General features: G+C 51.2%; 5 protein-coding genes across 5 annotated transcripts; 4 read left to right on the top strand and 1 right to left on the bottom strand.

The window, feature by feature from the left end:
* Window positions 1–337: 337 nt before the first annotated feature.
* On the bottom strand, window positions 338–2,916 carry N7532_011875 (threonine--tRNA ligase THS1; the record flags this gene model as incomplete). The annotated part of the gene is made up of 7 exons (XM_056624366.1): window positions 338–1,201; window positions 1,275–1,398; window positions 1,459–1,877; window positions 1,937–2,201; window positions 2,261–2,378; window positions 2,431–2,432; window positions 2,489–2,916. 7 exons carry the CDS (start codon window positions 2,914–2,916, stop codon window positions 338–340), a joined length of 2,220 nt encoding a protein of 739 aa, XP_056469354.1.
* A 216-nt stretch (window positions 2,917–3,132) lies between these two features.
* Window positions 3,133–4,031, top strand: N7532_011874 (H/ACA ribonucleoprotein complex subunit GAR1/NAF1; the record flags this gene model as incomplete). The annotated part of the gene is made up of 5 exons (XM_056624365.1): window positions 3,133–3,196; window positions 3,271–3,318; window positions 3,376–3,476; window positions 3,554–3,699; window positions 3,761–4,031. 5 exons carry the CDS (start codon window positions 3,133–3,135, stop codon window positions 4,029–4,031), a joined length of 630 nt encoding a protein of 209 aa, XP_056469353.1.
* A 464-nt stretch (window positions 4,032–4,495) lies between these two features.
* Window positions 4,496–5,527, top strand: N7532_011873 (CDP-diacylglycerol-serine O-phosphatidyltransferase; the record flags this gene model as incomplete). Its single annotated transcript, XM_056624364.1, has 4 exons — window positions 4,496–4,676; window positions 4,740–4,820; window positions 4,909–5,090; window positions 5,159–5,527. 4 exons carry the CDS (start codon window positions 4,496–4,498, stop codon window positions 5,525–5,527), a joined length of 813 nt encoding a protein of 270 aa, XP_056469352.1.
* Window positions 5,528–10,146: 4,619 nt separating this feature from the next.
* Window positions 10,147–11,015, top strand: N7532_011872 (uncharacterized protein; the record flags this gene model as incomplete). Its single annotated transcript, XM_056624363.1, has 2 exons — window positions 10,147–10,474; window positions 10,537–11,015. The coding sequence occupies 2 exons, from the start codon at window positions 10,147–10,149 to the stop codon at window positions 11,013–11,015; spliced, it is 807 nt and encodes a 268-aa protein (XP_056469351.1).
* Window positions 11,016–12,333: 1,318 nt separating this feature from the next.
* On the top strand, window positions 12,334–14,162 carry N7532_011871 (mannosyl-oligosaccharide alpha-1-2-mannosidase 1B; the record flags this gene model as incomplete). Its single annotated transcript, XM_056624362.1, has 9 exons — window positions 12,334–12,470; window positions 12,585–12,674; window positions 12,747–12,800; window positions 12,847–13,040; window positions 13,110–13,141; window positions 13,204–13,375; window positions 13,518–13,569; window positions 13,692–13,988; window positions 14,039–14,162. 9 exons carry the CDS (start codon window positions 12,334–12,336, stop codon window positions 14,160–14,162), a joined length of 1,152 nt encoding a protein of 383 aa, XP_056469350.1.
* Window positions 14,163–18,573: the final 4,411 nt, after the last annotated feature.

Genomic DNA, 18,573 nt, shown 5'->3' with positions numbered 1-18,573 from the left:
TCTCGGCCTTGCTCGCCATCTTCCTCGGAATGTCAGCCGTCAAGTTTTTCTGGGCCGCCACGGCTTCGAAGTTGCACTCTTGAACTGACTTCGAAGGTCGCGCCTTCTGCCCTCATCTTGGCGGTGGAGGTGGGTGTTTATTGCGCTGTCCATACTAGGAAGTGCTTGGGGCAAAATCTGGGTAAATTTACTAGTACTTGTCGAACTGTTTCCTACATGAGGACCTTCTCTCGGCCATATGCCCATAGATTGGAAATCTGTTGGAGAATGATTCATAATGTATTGCGCCATTTCTTCATTCACTTTTCATACTACTCGTAAATTAGCTCCACATCTCTTACAACGTGGTCTCCAGCCGACGCTCCTTGCGCAACGCCCGAATCTTGGCCCGCGCCTCGTCAATGGGGACCATCACGCCCTTGTGCTGAGTCGCAGGATCATCGCGGTTGCGAATGTTAACGGACCACGAATCTTTCTCCTGAGCTCCGACCACAAAGATGAGGTTGTACTGAGCCAGCTGGGCGTTGCGGATCTTCTTTTGTAGAGTGTTTCCACTGACATCAACATCCACGTGCATTTTGTCTTCGGAAAAGATTCTCTGGACGTCTTGAGCAAAATCGTTAAGCTGAGGCATTACTGGGATAACCATGATTTGGCGAGGATTGAGCCAGAATGGCCACTTGCCGCCGAAGTGCTCAATCAGGATACCCAGGAATCGTTCGAAGCTGCCGATGATGGCACGGTGGATGACAACTGGACGGGCACGGCCTGGGCCGGGGTCGGTGGACTTGGTCTCACCCTCAGCCTTCTTCTCCTCGCCGACCTGGACCTTCTCCGCCTTCTCATGTGTCATGTACTCCAGCTTGAAGTTGATAGGAGCCTGGTAGTCCAGCTGGATCGTCGCACATTGAAATTCCCGGCCCAGAGCGTCTGCAATTTGAATGTCTATCTTCGGGCCGTAGAAAGCACCATCACCCTCGTCGATGGTCCAATCATTGCCGAGAAACTTGGTCAAGGCCTTCTTGAGCTGATCCTCGGCGTAGTCCCAGGTCTCCAACGCACCCATATATTTCTCTGGGCGGGTGGACAGCTTTAACTTGAAGCTGAAGCCAAAAAGCCCATAGATGGACTGCAAGAAATCGAAAAGACCCTCGACTTCAGACATAATCTGATCCTGGGTACAGAAGATGTGTGTATCATCCTGGTGATTATGTTAGTGACCAGCACATTCCAAAGCACTTTTCGCGCCGGGCTTCAATGTCGGAGGTGCTTACCTGTTGGAACTTTCTAACACGGGTGAGTCCTGAGAGAGCTCCACTAGCTTCATTTCTGTGCAAGACACCGAAGTCCGCAATGCGCATGGGCAGCTCACGGTAGCTGCGCTCGCGGTGACCGAACCTGGTTGATTACGTCAGCGTGTCAAGCACAATTTGGTCGAGATCAGATGAGAGCTCTTACAAAAGGAAGTGCCCCGGGCAATTCATGGGCTTCAGAGCCCATTTTCGCTTGTCTACGTCCAACTGGAACATGTCTTGGTGGTAGTGTTGCCAGTGGCCGCTCGTAACCCATAAGGAGGCGTCGTACATATTCGGAGTCTGAACCTCTTGGTAGCCGCGCTTCCGGTACTCGGTGCGCAGGAGCTTCTGAATGCTGTTAAAGATCTTGACCCCATGAGGTAGGAGGAAGGCTGAGCCGGGCGATGCGTCAGAAAAGAAAAAAAGCTCCTGCTCCTTACCCAGCCTCAAGTGGTTTCGCTTCTCAGCTTCCTCAAGGAATTTCAGGTGGTCAGCCATGCCCTTTTTGTCAGGAAACGCAACTCCACGAATACGCTGCAAAGAGTCGTTGGTCTGATCACCAAGGAAATAAGCACTGGAGTTCTATGAGGTGGATTAGTACGGGTCCTTGTGGGGTAATCAAATGGGCTTAGAGTACCGACCTGCATGATTTTGAATGCCTTGATCTTCGAGCTGTTTTGGATGTGAGGACCTCGGCAGAGATCCACCAGAGTACCGTTGCGGTACACAGTGCTCTTCTCGCCGGTAACCAGCTTGTCAATGTAGTGCAGTTTATACTTGCTGTACGAGAACATTTTCTTCAAGTTCTCCTTGCTGACCTCCAAACGATCGAAGCTCTGCTTCTCCTTGAAGACTTTCGAGGCCTTGTTTTCGAGCGGCTTCCAATCGGATTCACGGACAACGCGTCTATAGGTTGAGATTGTTAGTGTTCGAGACATACCATAACAGGCAATTTGTGTACATACCCGCCGGGGATGGCCATGTCATAGAAGAACCCCTGGGGAGTCGGAGGACCGTGAGACAGCATGCATCCAAATTCAGTTTCCGCGCAAAGGCCCAGGCAGTGCGCAGAGCTATGCCAAACTTTTTTATAGTTAGTCGCGCGTGTTCACGTATGGGTTGGGGTAAAACATACAACTGAAGAGATTTGTTAGTTAATTGCGTCTTGATGTATGGGTTGAGATAAAACATACACTTCCCGGCCCTCGGGATTGGAAAATGGAATCAGGACAACGGCACAGTCACCCTCGAGGGGCCGATTCAAATCCCAGAGCTCTCCATTGACCTTCGCGATAACCACCTCGGCGCTCACATCCTTGGGCACATCGCGCAAAAAGGATCCCGGTGTAGTCTCGTATGCTTTCGCGGGGACGGGAGAGGGGTTGTTGTCACCGATATCGAGGGTGACATTGATCTCGGGATGAGGGCGGTTCTTAATCTCCTCGAGATGCTGTTGCCAGAGCTCTTCGAAGAGGTTATTGCGCTCAATCAGCCAGTCGGGGAGGGGTTCGGTGGGAGGGGCCTGCTTTTTGGCGTCCTTCGGCGGGGCAGAAGCATCAGGATTGCCCTTAGCATCGGCAGCAGGACGCACGGGAAGGTCCTTGGGGGATTCGGCAACCATGGTGAATATCCCAGTACGCAGTGACAGAAATTGACCAGCAAAGGGAGGGGCACCAAGTCTGACTCAAAAAATAACAATATGGTTCTTTTGCGAGGGGCCGCGGCGGGCGGTGAGTCATGTGATTCGAAACTGCCCTGGCTAGCGACGCTTTACCGTATGAAGTTTCCACCACCCGAAAACTTCTTCGCCAAACCCCCAATCTCGCAACAGTTTAACATGTCTTTCCGTGGGCGTGGCTCCGCCACCGGTGCGAACCGGGGTGGCTTCGGTAACCGTGGTGGTACGAATTTCGCCCTCGTCGCGACGATGCAAAAGGTCGAACGGAAGAGCTAACGAAATTTTTTTTTGGTCCAGGCCGCGGAGGCTTCCAACAATCTTTCGGTCCCCCCGCTCAAGTCCTCGGTAAATACAATCGGTTCTGATGCGTCTTGCGCGATTGCGATACTGATCATTTGATAGAGTTGGGTACTGTCATGCACTCCTGCGAGGGTGAGATGGTCTGCGAGTCGGTCAACCCCAAGATCCCCTACTTCAACGCTCCGATTTATCTCGAGAACAAGGTACGCCACAGCCGATATGACAATTCCTAGCTCGGCGCATGGGACTGAAACTCACGACTCGTTTTTTATCATAATAGACTCAAATTGGCAAGGTTGACGAGGTCCTCGGCCCAATCAACCAGGTGTATTTCACCGTCAAGCCCCAGGAAGGCATTGTCGCAACCTCGTTCAAGACTGGCGACAAGGTCTACATCGGTGGTGACAAGCTGCTTCCTCTCGAGAAGTATGTCCATCCCCTTCGATGCTGCATATTCAGAATTATTTAAGCTGACTGTTCAAACTAGGTTCCTCCCCAAGCCCAAGGCTCCCCTGGGTGCCAAGCCCAAGCGTGCCGGCGGTGCCCGCGGTGGTGCCCCTCGCGGCCGTGGTGGATTCGGTGGTCGTGGCCGTGGTGCCCCCGTGGTGGTGGTGGTCGCGGCGGTAGCTTCGGTGGCCGCGGTGGTGGTGGCTTCGGTGGTCGCGGCGGCGGTGGTCGCGGTGGTTTCTCCCGCGGCGGCGGTCGTGGTGGCCCGCGTGGCGGTGGCTTCCGTGGTCGGTGAAGATACTTCTGACTGACTGTACTGTCTTCTTACGGCGTTTGGGGGATTCGGGAGCTTTTGCAGGAACATTTCCTTTTTACTTCTTGTGCATCCTAACACAATTACTGCTTGCGTCACTGGCTGCAGGGACTGTAGAACATTTCCAGTCACAAAAAGACGATTCGATTGCTCTTGTCTCAATTGATGACTAGCACACCGCTAATGTAGAAGGGTTTACTCGTAGCATTCAATAGTCCAACGTACTCAGTAGCTCTCGCGTGCATATCAAGTGCCGAGTGGGGTCCAACTTTTATGTGGCTGGTGCAAGTGTGGCGCAGTCGCACCACCACCCGGTTCTGGCACTTTGGGAATGACGTTGACCGCTTTGCGAATCTGCTGCCCGTCAACACTTCGAAGCAGGATTGACTGTCCATTCTCCCTCCCGCAACTCCCCTCTGTCCCCTTTACACCGGCAGAACCCCTCACATTCGATTCCTGAGCATGTCTCGCAGAACTTCGACCATGGCGTCGAGCAGTTCCAACAGTGTTCCGCCGTCCGGCGACAGAGGTCAGTTTGCGATCATCCTGCGACTCCACGAGGCATGTGAAACTCACGCCGTACAGGCCAAGAAAAACAGAAAATGCTTCTTTCTTCCGACCATGGTCACTTCAGTTTGGTCAAGTCAGTTGTCGGAGCATTTATTTGCCATCAGACCGTGACAACACCGTACTAACGTTGTACCAGAGCTCTCCATCTCGCCGATTTGGTCACTGAACTTAATGGTGAGCTCTACTCCGAGTAGCTTGAAACTGGGTGTTTTTGGGTGTTGACTTAATATTTTTTTAGGTTTCTGTGGAGGCAAGTCCAGCTTTTGCACTGGCTTTAACATTCTTTCACTAACTGTTGGGAACAGTCATGTCCGTCTTCTCGTCCATGCGCTACTGCCTTGGAAACCCCTCGGATTATGGTTCCTTGTGGGCTGCGCTCGCGTTCATGCCTTTTGGGTTGTTCTTCGACTTCATGGATGGCAAGATTGCCCGCTGGCGCAAGAAGTCCTCGTTGATGGGCCAGGAGCTCGACTCGCTCGCTGATCTGGTAGGCTGAATTTTCCCCCTTTTGGGTTTATATTAACCGGCTACTCACCACCATTTGCACTTGCGCAGATTTCTTTCGGTCTCGCCCCCGCTGCCGCCGCATTCGCGCTCGGAATCCGCACCTCGCTTGACCATGTTCTCCTGGCCTTCTTTGTTCTCTGCGGTCTGACTCGCCTGGCTCGCTTCAACGTCACAGTTGCTGTCCTTCCCAAGGACAAGAGTGGAAAATCGAAGTATTTTGAGGGTACACCTATTCCGACTACTTTATCTATTGCCGGCCTCATGGCCTACTGGGTCTCCCAGAGCTGGACACATGAGAACATTCCTTTCGGACTCGTGGCCGAGGGCACCATCTTCGAGTTCCACCCCGTTGTTCTCATGTTCGTCCTGCACGGCTGCCTGATGGTCAGCAAGACGATACACATCCCCAAGCCGTGAGCTTATGCAAAGAAAACGTCTGGTCGGGAATTTTGCATTTGGATGGATTGCCTTAGGTTTCAGGGCTGTCCTTTTACGTGCAAAAGAGCCCATGAAAATAAATGAGAAATGCTGCTGTCTATAAGTCCGGACACGATCTCAATTAAATTTAAATGTGAATGATCTCAATGGGGTTAGTTGAATAGACGATACAAGCCCAGTGCATCAACTCATGACTCTCTACTCAACATAGAGTAAATGTCCTGAAGAATCTAGGCCTTCTTAGTTGTTCAACAATATAAAGTCCTCCTATCTGAATTATGCCCCCGTCGTGGTCTGAAGTCGAAGTGTACCATAGGCATCGAAGGCTTTTAATGCTCTCGGTGCTTGAATAGTAGCATCAGGCAGGACGTATGGTGTCAGTTTACGTGGACTTTTGAGATTGTTTCGGCCGTGACACTTTCATCATGGTTGATGCCAAATCTCTTATTTAATTATCTATACGATGGTTATCAATTCCGACGTATCATTTCGCTTGACCCCTCCCTGGTCTTGATATGTTGAACCACGCGGATGAATGCCACACACTTCAAATCCATCGCCAAATATCACAATTGAATCGACAAATCCTGAGCCAGGGCGGTATCCATTGTTCTCAAACTATTCGAAGCACCAGAAAACGACATCAACCAGATATTATTGGTCACGGGTACCCTTTGACGATTTTGTTTGGAAGTTCATTTCGTTGTGAGCCATGCCGTCCGGAGAGAGAAATCTAGAGGTACAAGAGCCAGAGCTGGAGGAAACCGGTAAAAATATTTGGCGCGGACAGGCTAGTAGCTGTCATTTTATTTTTCTGTTCATCCTCTTTACTCTCAATTCAAGTAGTTAATCCTAATTGTCCGATAGCAGGCCTCAAGGTCAGAAACGATTCAAGACTAAATTCGATCCCGCGGTCACAGGATAGGATTTTGTATAATGTGAAATTTGTGGTTCCAGGTGTGCTTTAGATCGATGAATTCTGTGATCTCGAGAGAAGCATAGCAGTGACTGCATCTTACGCACTTTCTCATACGTTCCATGAGTGTCACGGACACATTTGATCCAACCTCCTCTGTAGCAGAAAAAGAATGGCTTTTGGACATCCGCCTCTGAGAGAAATTCAAGATTAGTCTAGCTGAATTAATTTTGGAAACTGTGACACTCGTGGAGCATCGACCTCTCGAGGTATCCATAGGTTGTTGAACATACCATGACCTCGTTCGTGGATGAAGCAAGACATGATTCATGATATAGTTCAATCCCACAATCGACATCCCTACGATCGGGTCAAACTTAATCCCACAGCCGACGTTACATTTCGAAGAGTTGAATGGACATGAAACACCGGAGAACCCTTGATTGGGGCATTGGCCGCTCGGTCGATTCCATGGAGACTAACAGCCAGAGCTATCATTTTACAGTTGAAGCTACCTGTTCCCGACACTGAAGAATTCTCTTCCCTTCATCACCCTTCTTGACGTTCGGAAAGTACAGAAGCCCAGGGAGAATCACACTGTAGTTATAAGCCGCGACTGAATAATCGTTATTGATGCAAGCGAGCCCTGACCGAGTTCTAGACCAACGACCCCTACCGACCAAAGTCGAAACCCCACAATCCCAACCCAGGCAGACGGGTCGAGAACACGGCGGTGTATATTACCGTGCAGTCCTGGTGTTACTTTGTTACTTACAGGAGAGCCCACCGGCGAAAAATCTGCGTGCGTCCAGGCATCGACTTTGCGGTGGTCCATCCAATTTTGATTCTGGCGGCGCAAGGGGCTAGATGCGCCTAGGATTTGCTTTTGGCTGGAGGTGGGGGCTCCCGACCGCTCTAACGGACGCCACGACTCCATAAATAACAGAGGGGGTGAGTCAGGTTGTGCTCCGGGGGTCTAGCCAGTGTCCTGCGGCGTCGTTGGGCTTGTTTTTTGGGGTGGACAGGTGAACTGTTTGCCCATGCGGTGGGTGGTTCATGCAGGGTTGCGGGTATCGTTGCTGTGTTTGTGACCCGCCAAGGCCACCCGGAAGGCGACCTTGACTGTGAAAGTGGTGTTTTCCGGAAGCTGCTTCGAAACTCTAATATGTCGTATCATCTAATGCTATGACAAGCGCAACCTTGGGTATCAAGCAAGACCAACAATAAAACTGTCCATAATTAAATTCTCCTGGCAGCACGGGTGCGATATTCGCTCGCAGTGTGGACTCTTATGCCTGAATCAGGGTCTTGTGAACGGTTAGCCATTCATCGTCTCATCGATCCAATCAATGTATTAGGGTAGTGTACACATTTGATGCTGTGTTTGTTTTCCTGATGATTTTTGCGGTTGTGCGACCAGATAAATTCATAGTCACAATTCGATAAAAATATTACCATAGATTGTTCACTGATGCTGTACTCGAGATATATATATGTACATGCAAAACGACCCGTCATATATCACAGTTGCATATAGATATCTGATTTTATGTTTTCTGCTCATGTCATGTAAAACAGGTTCCATCATCAATAAATAGCATTGATATATACTTGAACCACACAAATTCGAAAGATAGTGGCAAGCGACGAGACCCGGTGACGAAGATGCCGCCAATTTTACCAACAACTTTGGAACCTTGGAACCTTGGAACCTTGGAAACTTGGTAGAGTATGAGGTACATAATTTGAAGATCAAATCTTCAGGCTAAGCGCTGCTCTATCGTGACCAATGTACGACCACAGACAATTCTCCAAGCGACCTGGCTCGAACTGCCCTTGCCCGGGATGATCATGTTCAACTCGGTCCATGTTGACGTGTTCTGAGCACGCGACTGGGCGGGTAAAGTCTGTGTGGAGGGATCGGCTGCGAGGGTCGTCACGGTACCACAGTACGGGCGGTACCAGCGGGACGGGCTGTGTCAGGACAGCTCATCTTTGGGTGCGGTCCACCAGCCGGGAGTGTCCGCTCGCTTTACCGTGGGCAGAGTACCCGTGGGAAAAGGGGTTCGCACAGTTTGCTGCCAAAAATATGCAGAAGCTTCCCGGTAGATGTCTTGAGGATATGGGGAAGACACGAGAGCTCCCAGAATGTCAGTTGGTATAGTTCCATCGGAGTTAAGCTGACAAGTGTGATGGACTACTGTAGGCTTTATTCCCTAGCGCGTAGGTAGGGGCATCACCCCCCGGACGGGAAATTGGCTCCATGCGCTAGGGTTTCATTTCCCTGGGAAAGAAAAAGGGCACGACTGGTGCAGCAGATTACCCCGTCTGAGACAAACGCCTTGGAGGGTGCTTCCCACTACTGCTAGACAGTCATAGTACAATAGCCGAGTCCGACCATCACAAGCATTGGGACGGAAGAGCTCGGGGAAAATTACTCCAGGACTCGAAGATTCTGCGCAGCCAAGAAGCGCCTCCTTAGCCACCAGTTGATAGTGTCGTCGCGGCAGTCGCCTTTCGCGGTCGTACCCGAGGATGAGCCCGGGGACCTTAAGATATTTGGAGCCATCATGAAGACGGTCGCATTCATTCTTTGTACACTCTCGCAGTGTATATACACAGTGGTTAAACGAAGAGGGGCGCTTCATGTGGCAAGTCGTGATCGGATGAAGTAATGGGCGCCACACCACCTTTGAAAGACCCCCTTTGGGCTCCAGCGGGGCTCTCCGACGGCTCCCGTTGGCTGCCCCGGGCCGTGTTTTGTCCAAAGCAGTAACCGATCGCCCTCGAGCCCAAGGTCATATCTGATTAGTCATGATCTGCGTGATCGTTGATTGGCGCAGCGGGGCGGTATGGTGCATTACCGCCAGGAACAGGCACAAACAAACCCACACCTCGTGAAGGTACCTGACCCTGACCTTTCACCCTAGTGTAGGATACTGATGTGCTGTTGTACAGTACACTGCATGTACCGGTACGCAGCCCACCATAGTAAATTGGCAGGAGCAGCAGGTATTCGGTCGCCTGGAGTACCGGCACCCCCGGGGAACGGACCCCTTGACCCTCGCAGAACCGTCACTAGGCCCCATACCCCCGTTTAGGGCCCCTTTCGTCCTGAAGATTCTCCCTCCTTCACCCACACGCTCATTATCTCGACGCTTTCGAGGGACACTCTCTTTGCTTTCCTTCCGGTTGGAAACTCGACCGGTACCGCGCCCACTCGACAATCAAATCCCCTTTGACACTTGTCAACCGCTCAACAAAGCCAATTAGGGGGGCTGTGAAACCTGTCCCTCGATCGCTATTCGTCTCACGGGGCGCTCGTTCAACCCCATTCCTCTCGCTGAACTCCGATTCTTTCTCTTTCCTCTTCGCTCTCTTCGGATCCGTCTGACTTGGTGCTTGTTCGGCTCGACACGCTTGCCGCTCTTTCCCACCGGGTATCTTCATACGCGACCCTTCCGAGGTGTTCGTGTCGAGACCCTGAAAACCATCCTCCCAAGTTCACGACGTTTATTGCCTTAACTACCTACTGAAGTTAACCAAGGGTTACGCGGGTCGTTCCTGGTTTCTTCTTTCCCCTCCGCGACGACTGCGTCTGAAGCGGTACTCTTCTCCGTTCCTTTTCGTGTGTCGATATATACTCGCCTCCGTTCGAACTCGCCTCACTTCGATCATCACCATGCGCTTCACCACGGAAACCGCCCTGGCGCTCCTGCTCGTGGCGGGCTCAGCCTCTGCCAAGTCATTCCACCGCGTCGCTATTGCCAAGCGAGCCGACCCGTTCTTTGAAGGGTGCTACAGCAGTGCCGGGAGCCTCTCGGACTCCAAAGAATACACCTACCAAAGTACCGGATACTGCTCGACTCGATGCTCTGGAATGAACGCCTCCGTCCTGGCCACGACAGATAGCAAGTATTGCCTGTGTGGTGACTCGCTACCTCCCTCATCAGACAAGGTCGACAAGAGCAAATGTGACAGTACCTGCCAAGGATACCCCGAAGAAATGTGTATGTGGATGAGAAACCTCGAACCTCAACTGCATCAAGTGATACTAATGAATGAACCACAGGCGGTGGTGATGGCTTCTACTCAGTTTATTCCCTAGGTGGCAGCGATAGTTCTGCCACGACCAGTACGGGCGACTCCTCCCCGACCAAAACCGATGCCGCCGCCGAATCTATCTCAACCAACGCCGGCGGACACACCGTCGTCGTGACTGCCCCCGCCGCCGAGAGCACGAACTCCGATGGCGATAAATCTAAGGGTGGCACCAACACCGCTGCCATCGCGGCGGGTGTGGTCGTGGGTGTGGTTGGTGTCGCAGCCCTGGCCGGCGGTGCCTTCTTCTTCTACCGATCTCGCAAGCAAAAGGCTGAGGGAGGTGCCGGCGCAACCGGATTCAGCCGGAACTCGCATCAGCAAATGTCGGACTCGCGCTTCGACGGTTCCTACATGGCCCAACGTCGCCAGAGCAATGGCAGCATCGATGACGACCACGACTTCTCCCGCCGGATCCTTCAGGTCACCAACCCTGATCACCGCTATTAAGCAAACGACCGTCGCTCTCCCCACAGTTTCTCTCCTACCTTCGCCCCATTTCATCTCGCATCGTCGACACTTCCCCTCAATCTCTCCTCCCCCCGATATCCTATCCCCCATGAGATCTCTTTTTTTCTTCCCTTGTCATATTTTCCTCGGGTTTATTTAGCGGAGTTATGATATCCGAAAGGCATATGGCTCGACCCCCATTTGGTGTCCATATTTGGTGAATTTTCATTTTACATTTTGTTTCTATTCTGGCCGTGCCCTCAGATGATGTGCATTTTCCGTGTGTCCATGCACCGAGTCAATGGCAGCTGTCAAACAATCGACGGATCCAAGTCGTACAAACAAGCCGTCCGTATTGAAAGATCAATCGCCCGGGGATCCACGAGCCAGCTTGAGATATTCTGAATGTGTCTCGATGGACAGGGGCTCTGACGGGATGTATTGAATCCGAAAGGGCGTTTCTTCTTTTCTCATTTTGGCTCTATCGAAGCTCACCCGAGCAGACCGTTCCCTTCCACGATTCCTTTTTTCCCTCTACTTTTTTCTCGAGCTTTCCATACGGGTCCGAACAACACGTTCAAGTATATGCAATACTCTTGAGATATCTGCTTTTGTTTTCGACTTATCCCGTGGATGGTGCTGTAAGTAGATGAATTAGCGTGTACCTAATGCGAGAATGGATATGCACATCAACATGCTACATTGTAGTTGTTCTAATATAGCCGTCAGCTGCGAATGTCCCACGCCGACTTGGCATAGAAAGACTTCGCTACAAGTACATTAGTGGGCGATCGCGAGCCATTTGATATTGTGGCCTCCAGGTATCGATTCGTTCTACCTATTCCGTCGCCTACTCATTCAGGCATGTTCCAAACACTCCGAACCAAGACATCCTCTGCCCATTTTCCGCCCGTCCAGTCCTTGACAGGGAAATGAGCACTCTTATTCCCACCCGGCACAAGCCGGAACCCATTATCCGAGAAGTACCCTTGCACTTCAATCGGATGATCCAGTCACAACCATGCCGCAACGCCCATTGCCGCCTCAAGATGAATCTCATTACTTCTAGCGATATGCGAAACTGGCAATCCAGAATACTGAATCTTCGCCTTCAGCAAGGATAACGGGTGAAAGAAAGAGGTGTGCGAGTACGTCGTCTTATGTTATGTGAGTCGTTGGGCGCAACTCCTCCGGATACATCCACTCGAAGCAAAGTGTTTGATAGAACAAGGCTTAAGTATACAAATACCCCTTGTTCGCTTCTCGGATCGCTTCTAGATTTCCAAGTGTCAACACGTTCGAACAGCACAGGCTCAAGATGGTTGGCGCCTCTCACATTTTGGTGGCCCTGGCGGCGATCGCCAGCGCTGCCCCGTTCACTTCATCTGGCCACACCTGCAAACAAGTCCAGCAAGTCCAGTTTGATTTCGCAAAGGGCACGAACAAGACGAGGCCGTGAAAGTGGCATATGTCCGCGAGTGGCGTCAGTATTCGAAATATGCCTTTCCGAAGGATGACCTGATGCCTCTCCCACAACGGTACCGATGATCTCTTTGGGTGGAGTGCTAGTGTTGTTGATGGCATCGACACTGCCATCGTGATGGGACTCACGGGTATTGTCGAGCAACAGCTTAAGCATATTGTTTCAATTGATTTCACGTATGTGTGGAATTATCCATTAGACGACACCCAATAGCCAGCTACCCGAACATCTGCTAATATTTGGGAAAGAAATTCCGCGGATATTGTCAACTTTTTCGACATCAACATCCGTTACCTCGGCGGGTAATTCCTGTCACCAATAATTTACGGCGGAGGCTGATTTTCCTAGTCTCCTAAGCGCGTATGACTTGATCAAGAGCGGTCGCTTCCCCAACCCTTACGATGAAAAGCTCGAAGCATTGCTGTCCCAGGCAAGGATCCTGGCTACTACCATCAGTCCTGTATTCGACACGGCTACTGGTCTACCAGCGCAAATGAACTTGTCTTCCCAACAGGTCATTCGGAGCACGACGGCCGTGAACGGTACCAAATAGAACAGCACCAATACTGCTCAGGCTGGAACCATGATCTTGGAGTACTACCGTCTGTCAGATCTGACAGGCGGTGAATCTTTCCGCCAGATGGTAATACCTGGTTCAGTTGTTTCAAATACTCGGAGAGCGCTAACAAAATACTACTTCAACAGGCCCAAAAAGCCGAGAAGTACTTGGTCAACCCCAAGCCTGCCCCGGCATTCCCGGCTCTTGTTGGTACTGAGCCCGACACCGAAACCGGCATCACCTTTGATGGCGGATGGCTGGCTGGAGTTGACAGTTTTATCGAGGTGAATAACTCAGACCATACACCGTTTCCCCCTTGTACTCACTGCCTTCAAATATCTCATCAAAACCTACATCTACGATCCTGAAGACGACATGGTGGCTGAGCTGCGTGATTTCTGAATTGAAACCATTGAATCTAACATGAGGAATATCGCGCTGAGCCCCTACCATCGACCAGATTTCACCTTCCTCTCTCAGCTCGACCAGAATGGCAGTATCATGTGGACAATGTATGATTGTGGGTCGATCTACAAATTCCTAAGAGCAACAACTAAACTGATTCCTCGGGCTTGCTTCGCCGGTGGAAATCTCCTCCTCGGCGGAACTTATTTGGATCGACCCGATATCTCAGAACTGGGAATAAAGGTGACGGACAGCTGTCACTGGCTGCTTACAATAAAAATGCCACAAATCGCGCCTACGCAGCGAAGAACGGCTACATTATCGAGGATCCGTCCTTCCGCTCGTACCCCGAGCCACTGGAGAGTAACTTTTACGCCTATCGGATCATGGGAGGCTCCCGCTGGCAGGACTACAATTGGGAGATCTTCCAGGCGCTGAACACGACTCGCTCGAAGTCGGTTCCGTACGCGGAGATTACTGATGTGAATGCGCCGTATGGCGGGGAGCTGGTCAATTTTGTGTCTAGGTGGGCATTAAATCAAACTTTCGAAAAGACTGCTTGCTAATTTGTTGCAGCTTCTACTTCACCGAGGCGCTCAAGTACTTGTATCTCAGCTTCACTGAGCCCGATGTCGTTAGTCTGGATGACCTTGTGTTTAACACTGAGTGCCTTCCTGTCTTGAAGAAGAAGGCGTGCTAGGCTTCTCGACATTGAGTTTTTAATTAAATCGGTAACTTGATGCTGACATGGAAGGTGGTGTAGTCGTGGGAATTATTGGACGATTCTGATAGTAGTAACAGATGATTGTATAGAGAGGACAAGCAAAGAAGATGAATCAAGCACAAGCATCATATACTATATATCACATTGGCTAGTATTATAATAGATTTTACTACGATGAATTGAATAATGTGATGAACTATGTGTATTTGCACATCGAGACGATTGTACCAAATCGAAACACGCGCGAAAGTATAGAATTGAGAGCACAAGATATTGTGGACGCAATGGTGATGGTTCTGCAGTGAAAGCTATCTACTAATTATTTTAAAAGTAATTCTTGCCAGTGTCAAACATTTTTGATCTTTCATCTCTACTTTCAGGTCGAACGATAGGTCTCTCTGGGTGCTTACGAGTCCAGAATAGCCACCTCAACGGGCAGGCGGCGTCACCAGGACTTCCCTCATCGCTGCCCACGCCTCTGTCCATCCGGAAATTCTAACAGCACAACTCGGGGCTCACCATCACCCCCGAAAACAAAGTCGAGTTCATCCCCCTCGCATCACATCAGTCGTCAGCACGAGCGGAGAGACTTAGCATCCCGATCTCCCGACCTCAAAAGCCACCGAGGTCATCCAAGACCATGCCGGAGCACTAAAGCCGCTAGCGCAAAGGGACACCAACTACGAACCCCGGGAACCAACGGCGGTTAGAAAATGCATATCCGAGCTCGACGGCCGGAAGGAGACGGTAACGACACGAATCGAAAGTCGACTCCCGACCACTGGCAGCATGCGACGAGAAATATTACCACGTATACTCAACACTCGTATACAGTGCGTCTGTGGCAATTGTTCGGCGCTTACGACGAGCGCCGTGATACTACTGTATGTGCGAGGGTGGATAGGTCAAACCACGCACCTACCTCTGGGTTACTTCTGGCTGAGGCGCGGTGTTTGCGTCGGTGCCTGGTTGAAAGCGGGATTGAAGGTCGTCCGTCCGTTCGATATCGTCCCGAGGGAATGGGTTTCGGCCATAAGAGTCGTCATAACCCCGACTACCGTTGCCTACATGGATACACCGCCGTCGACGATTGTTTGCGGACTTAAGAGAGACGGACTCGGAACTCGGAGTCAAAGACATGCATTACCATAAAAACTCTAGCCAATGTGTGTGGAGTCCGACATGTCGAGGAAGAGGCTGCGTTACTGGCGGCGCTACACACTACTGCACTCATGCTCTAGGTACCGAAATTCTCCCACTGGATGACTACCACTATGACCTCTGAAAGTAGTAATCGAAAAGCAGCAGGAGCTATGCCACGAGATAAACCAGCAAATCCCCTTCCCCCTGGATCCAACAGCGCCTAAAGCGATGAGTCGGCCGCGTACCCCAGAGTCAGGGACGTGATGTCATAGTGCGGACGATGATCGCAGCTCGGAGGCCCCAAGGCGTATTCGATAGGCTCGCAACATGCGTCACGTCAAAGGCTTGAGCTAGATTTCGCCGCTTGCATTGCCATTGCACGCGTCTTGCTGAGAGACTGGGGGTGTGATTCGTCCTAGGAAGGGTTGTTGGTTCCCGGCGGGTTGGACGACTAGGGTGGTCATGCAACAACACGATCGCAGGTCGCCTGTTTTGTTCGTACATTGTGCATTGTCAGAAAGGTTAAATGTTGCTAATTAGGGATCTATACCCTACATTCGAAGGTATTTGGCCATGCTTAGTTAATTGTTCGTTTTAGGATAAACAGTGACATGAAATCCTCGTGACGGTCCACGTTTTTACCTTCCTCTTTCCATCACGACCCTCAACGAGTGCCAGGCACGTATAAACCCCTTCTGGCTCCATCACTACGTCAACCCAAGTCTTGACTCAAGAGTTCTACATGCTATTTCAGGCCGGTCCTGGCAATGAACAGTCGAACCATGGAACGCAACTAGCTATTCAGACTGGAGTAGATTGTCGTTTGAACGATTTGCGGAGCTCGATTTAAGTGGGTTGTGTTAGGAGGGCTCTTTATTTACTGTGATTGGCGTCGAGCGGATATTTCCCGAGCTTTTCTCCGAGCTTTCGTCCTGTCTCGACCGCGGTACACCTAGGACGATGTTTGGCTGGCCCATGGAACCGACGCTACTGCCTACTGCCTAAATCCTCGCAGGATCAGAAGGATTGGTGGACTCGAGACTATCCGAACGGCACGCGAGCTTCTCCGGGCTGGACGGAGTACCCGCCGGGCAAATTTAACCGTGGTTGAGCCGTAAATCGTGGAGATGAGTGGATATCAGCCTGCGACTTTTCTTTGTTGTTCCTCCCACCGAAAAGTAGTCTAGAAACCCTCGTCGTTCTAACGGGAATGAGTTTGGATCGACAATTTGCGGTGATGTGATAGGTAGACTCCGATGATTTGCGCCCGAGTGGCCGAATGTGTTCAAGAGGCGCGAATGCGGCGAATATACTTTTTATACCTGGACAACCTACAATACTAAGTAGTATACCCCTGATATACCTAATGTATGAGTGGAATGGGATGTCTACATTGTGTATCGCTCAACATATCCGGCCAGCAGGTCAAAAGCCGACCACGAAAGGAAAAAGTCGGCTAATTCCGAAATATCCACAACCGTGGGAAATGAGAGCTCGTAGCAGCCGCCAACCAGAAGACAGAGCAAGCGAGTCGTTGCGAGTCGTGAAGTGTTAGTCCGATTTCACGAATCAACCCTGCCCCAAAATAGCAGTCCAGAGCCAGCGCATCACCCTTCCTTTAGGAGAGGCGAGTATTGGTAATCCACGCACCCTGACATATCCCGCAGTCATCGTGATGGAGATGGCGATGCAGATGCATCGGGGCATGTCCTGAAACACGCGATCAGCAGGTGGCTGGACCGGGGGCGATAGGCTATCGGATTCTTCGCGTGGATTGCCAGCATTGAAGCCCGCATTACCCGACTCGGGCGCGGGAACCAGGCTAGGGCACGCTAGGGTACGTTAGGGCCCGATAGGAGATTGGAGAGGGCGAGATAAAAATAAATGACCCTCAATTATGGCCCTACTACAAGTAAAATGATCAGCAAGCATAGTCCACGTGTAAGCAACGCTGAAACGAGCAGAACGGTCTATACGAATGGACCACTCAGCGTCCACGCATCTACCAACAGTTACGAGTGTTGGCAACTGGATTGCCTCAAATGGTTTAGGCTTGCAGGATTCACGCAGTCATGGCTGCACTACTGCAGCGCTGCAGCCACCATGCCTTACACCCTGAGTAAGGTTGTACCTAACTTAGGTAAGATACACCCAGGATGTATCCCCTCTCACTACCACGCTGTAGGGAAAAAGTCCCTCGCACCCCTGCTAGCTGACCCTTCCACCGGGTCACGCATGGCGGTTCGTTACAATGGCATTACCTTCCCACGCTGATCTCGTAGATTGGGATTTTCGTGCTAGCGTAGTCTCTCCCACCACCCATGGTCATCCCTGATCCTTCGGCCATGTGGTCGAGCAGGGATATGCATCCTGCGGTGTTAACGGCGACCAGTCGAGGGGGAAATGAGTGAGATTGGTCCTCCAGCCAGCGACTGGAACAAAGCGTGTTGCGGCAATGCGCCATGCGCGAAATCCCCAGACGAGGCGACAACGGCTGAAGGAGTACACTCGGCCGTCGGCTAATCCATCATGGCTCTCCGAGATGAGGTGGTAAGCTGAACAAACGCGATAAATTCGACTCGGGCCGGTTTAGTAACCCCCGAGGGGATGATGAAGCTTCCCTTGAATTGCGTACTCTTCGATAATTGGCAGGCTAAAGCAGCAGGTGATCAGGGTCGGGCGAATTCTTGGGATTTTGGATGGTTACACAAGTACTTCCCACTGCATCTGTACTGGAGTAAGTACATTTGCCAGCCGGAGATACCGGCAAATCCAGAGAACGGAGACGGAGAATGGAGATTGCTGAAAAAAAGCAAATTCGACACTATAAAAAAAGGGTCAACTCGATCGGATATGCAACAGCCCGAGACTCCGACAGCACATCATCGGCGCATCCGGGACTTGTTATTGGCAAGAGGGGTGTGTGACAAGGGTTGATTGCCTCCAGGGGTACCTGAGGAGAAGGTCATGATGAAGCACGTATTCAGGCGGACCATCCCGGGTCTGCCTTGTGACAGCCACATGGCCTGATGCGGGCCTGCAGCATCTGAAACATTCCCCAGCATCGACCTGAGGACCTGCATGATCTGCGGCTGGATAGGTATCAAGGGTGTATAGTGCTTACATCGTGCTTACCCATCGCGTGAGTCTGCGATAGGAACGAAGGGAGGGGATTTTGACTCGTGGGTGGCTGGAACGACTGAAGAGGTTAAGCGTTACAGCCAGCTGAATTCTGGCGAACTTG

Source organism: Penicillium argentinense (genome assembly GCF_028826775.1).
Source record: "Penicillium argentinense strain IBT 30761 chromosome Unknown utg000011l_segment0_segment0, whole genome shotgun sequence".
Lineage (NCBI taxonomy): Eukaryota > Fungi > Ascomycota > Eurotiomycetes > Eurotiales > Aspergillaceae > Penicillium > Penicillium argentinense.
This window is presented reverse-complemented; position numbering and strand designations above follow the sequence as displayed.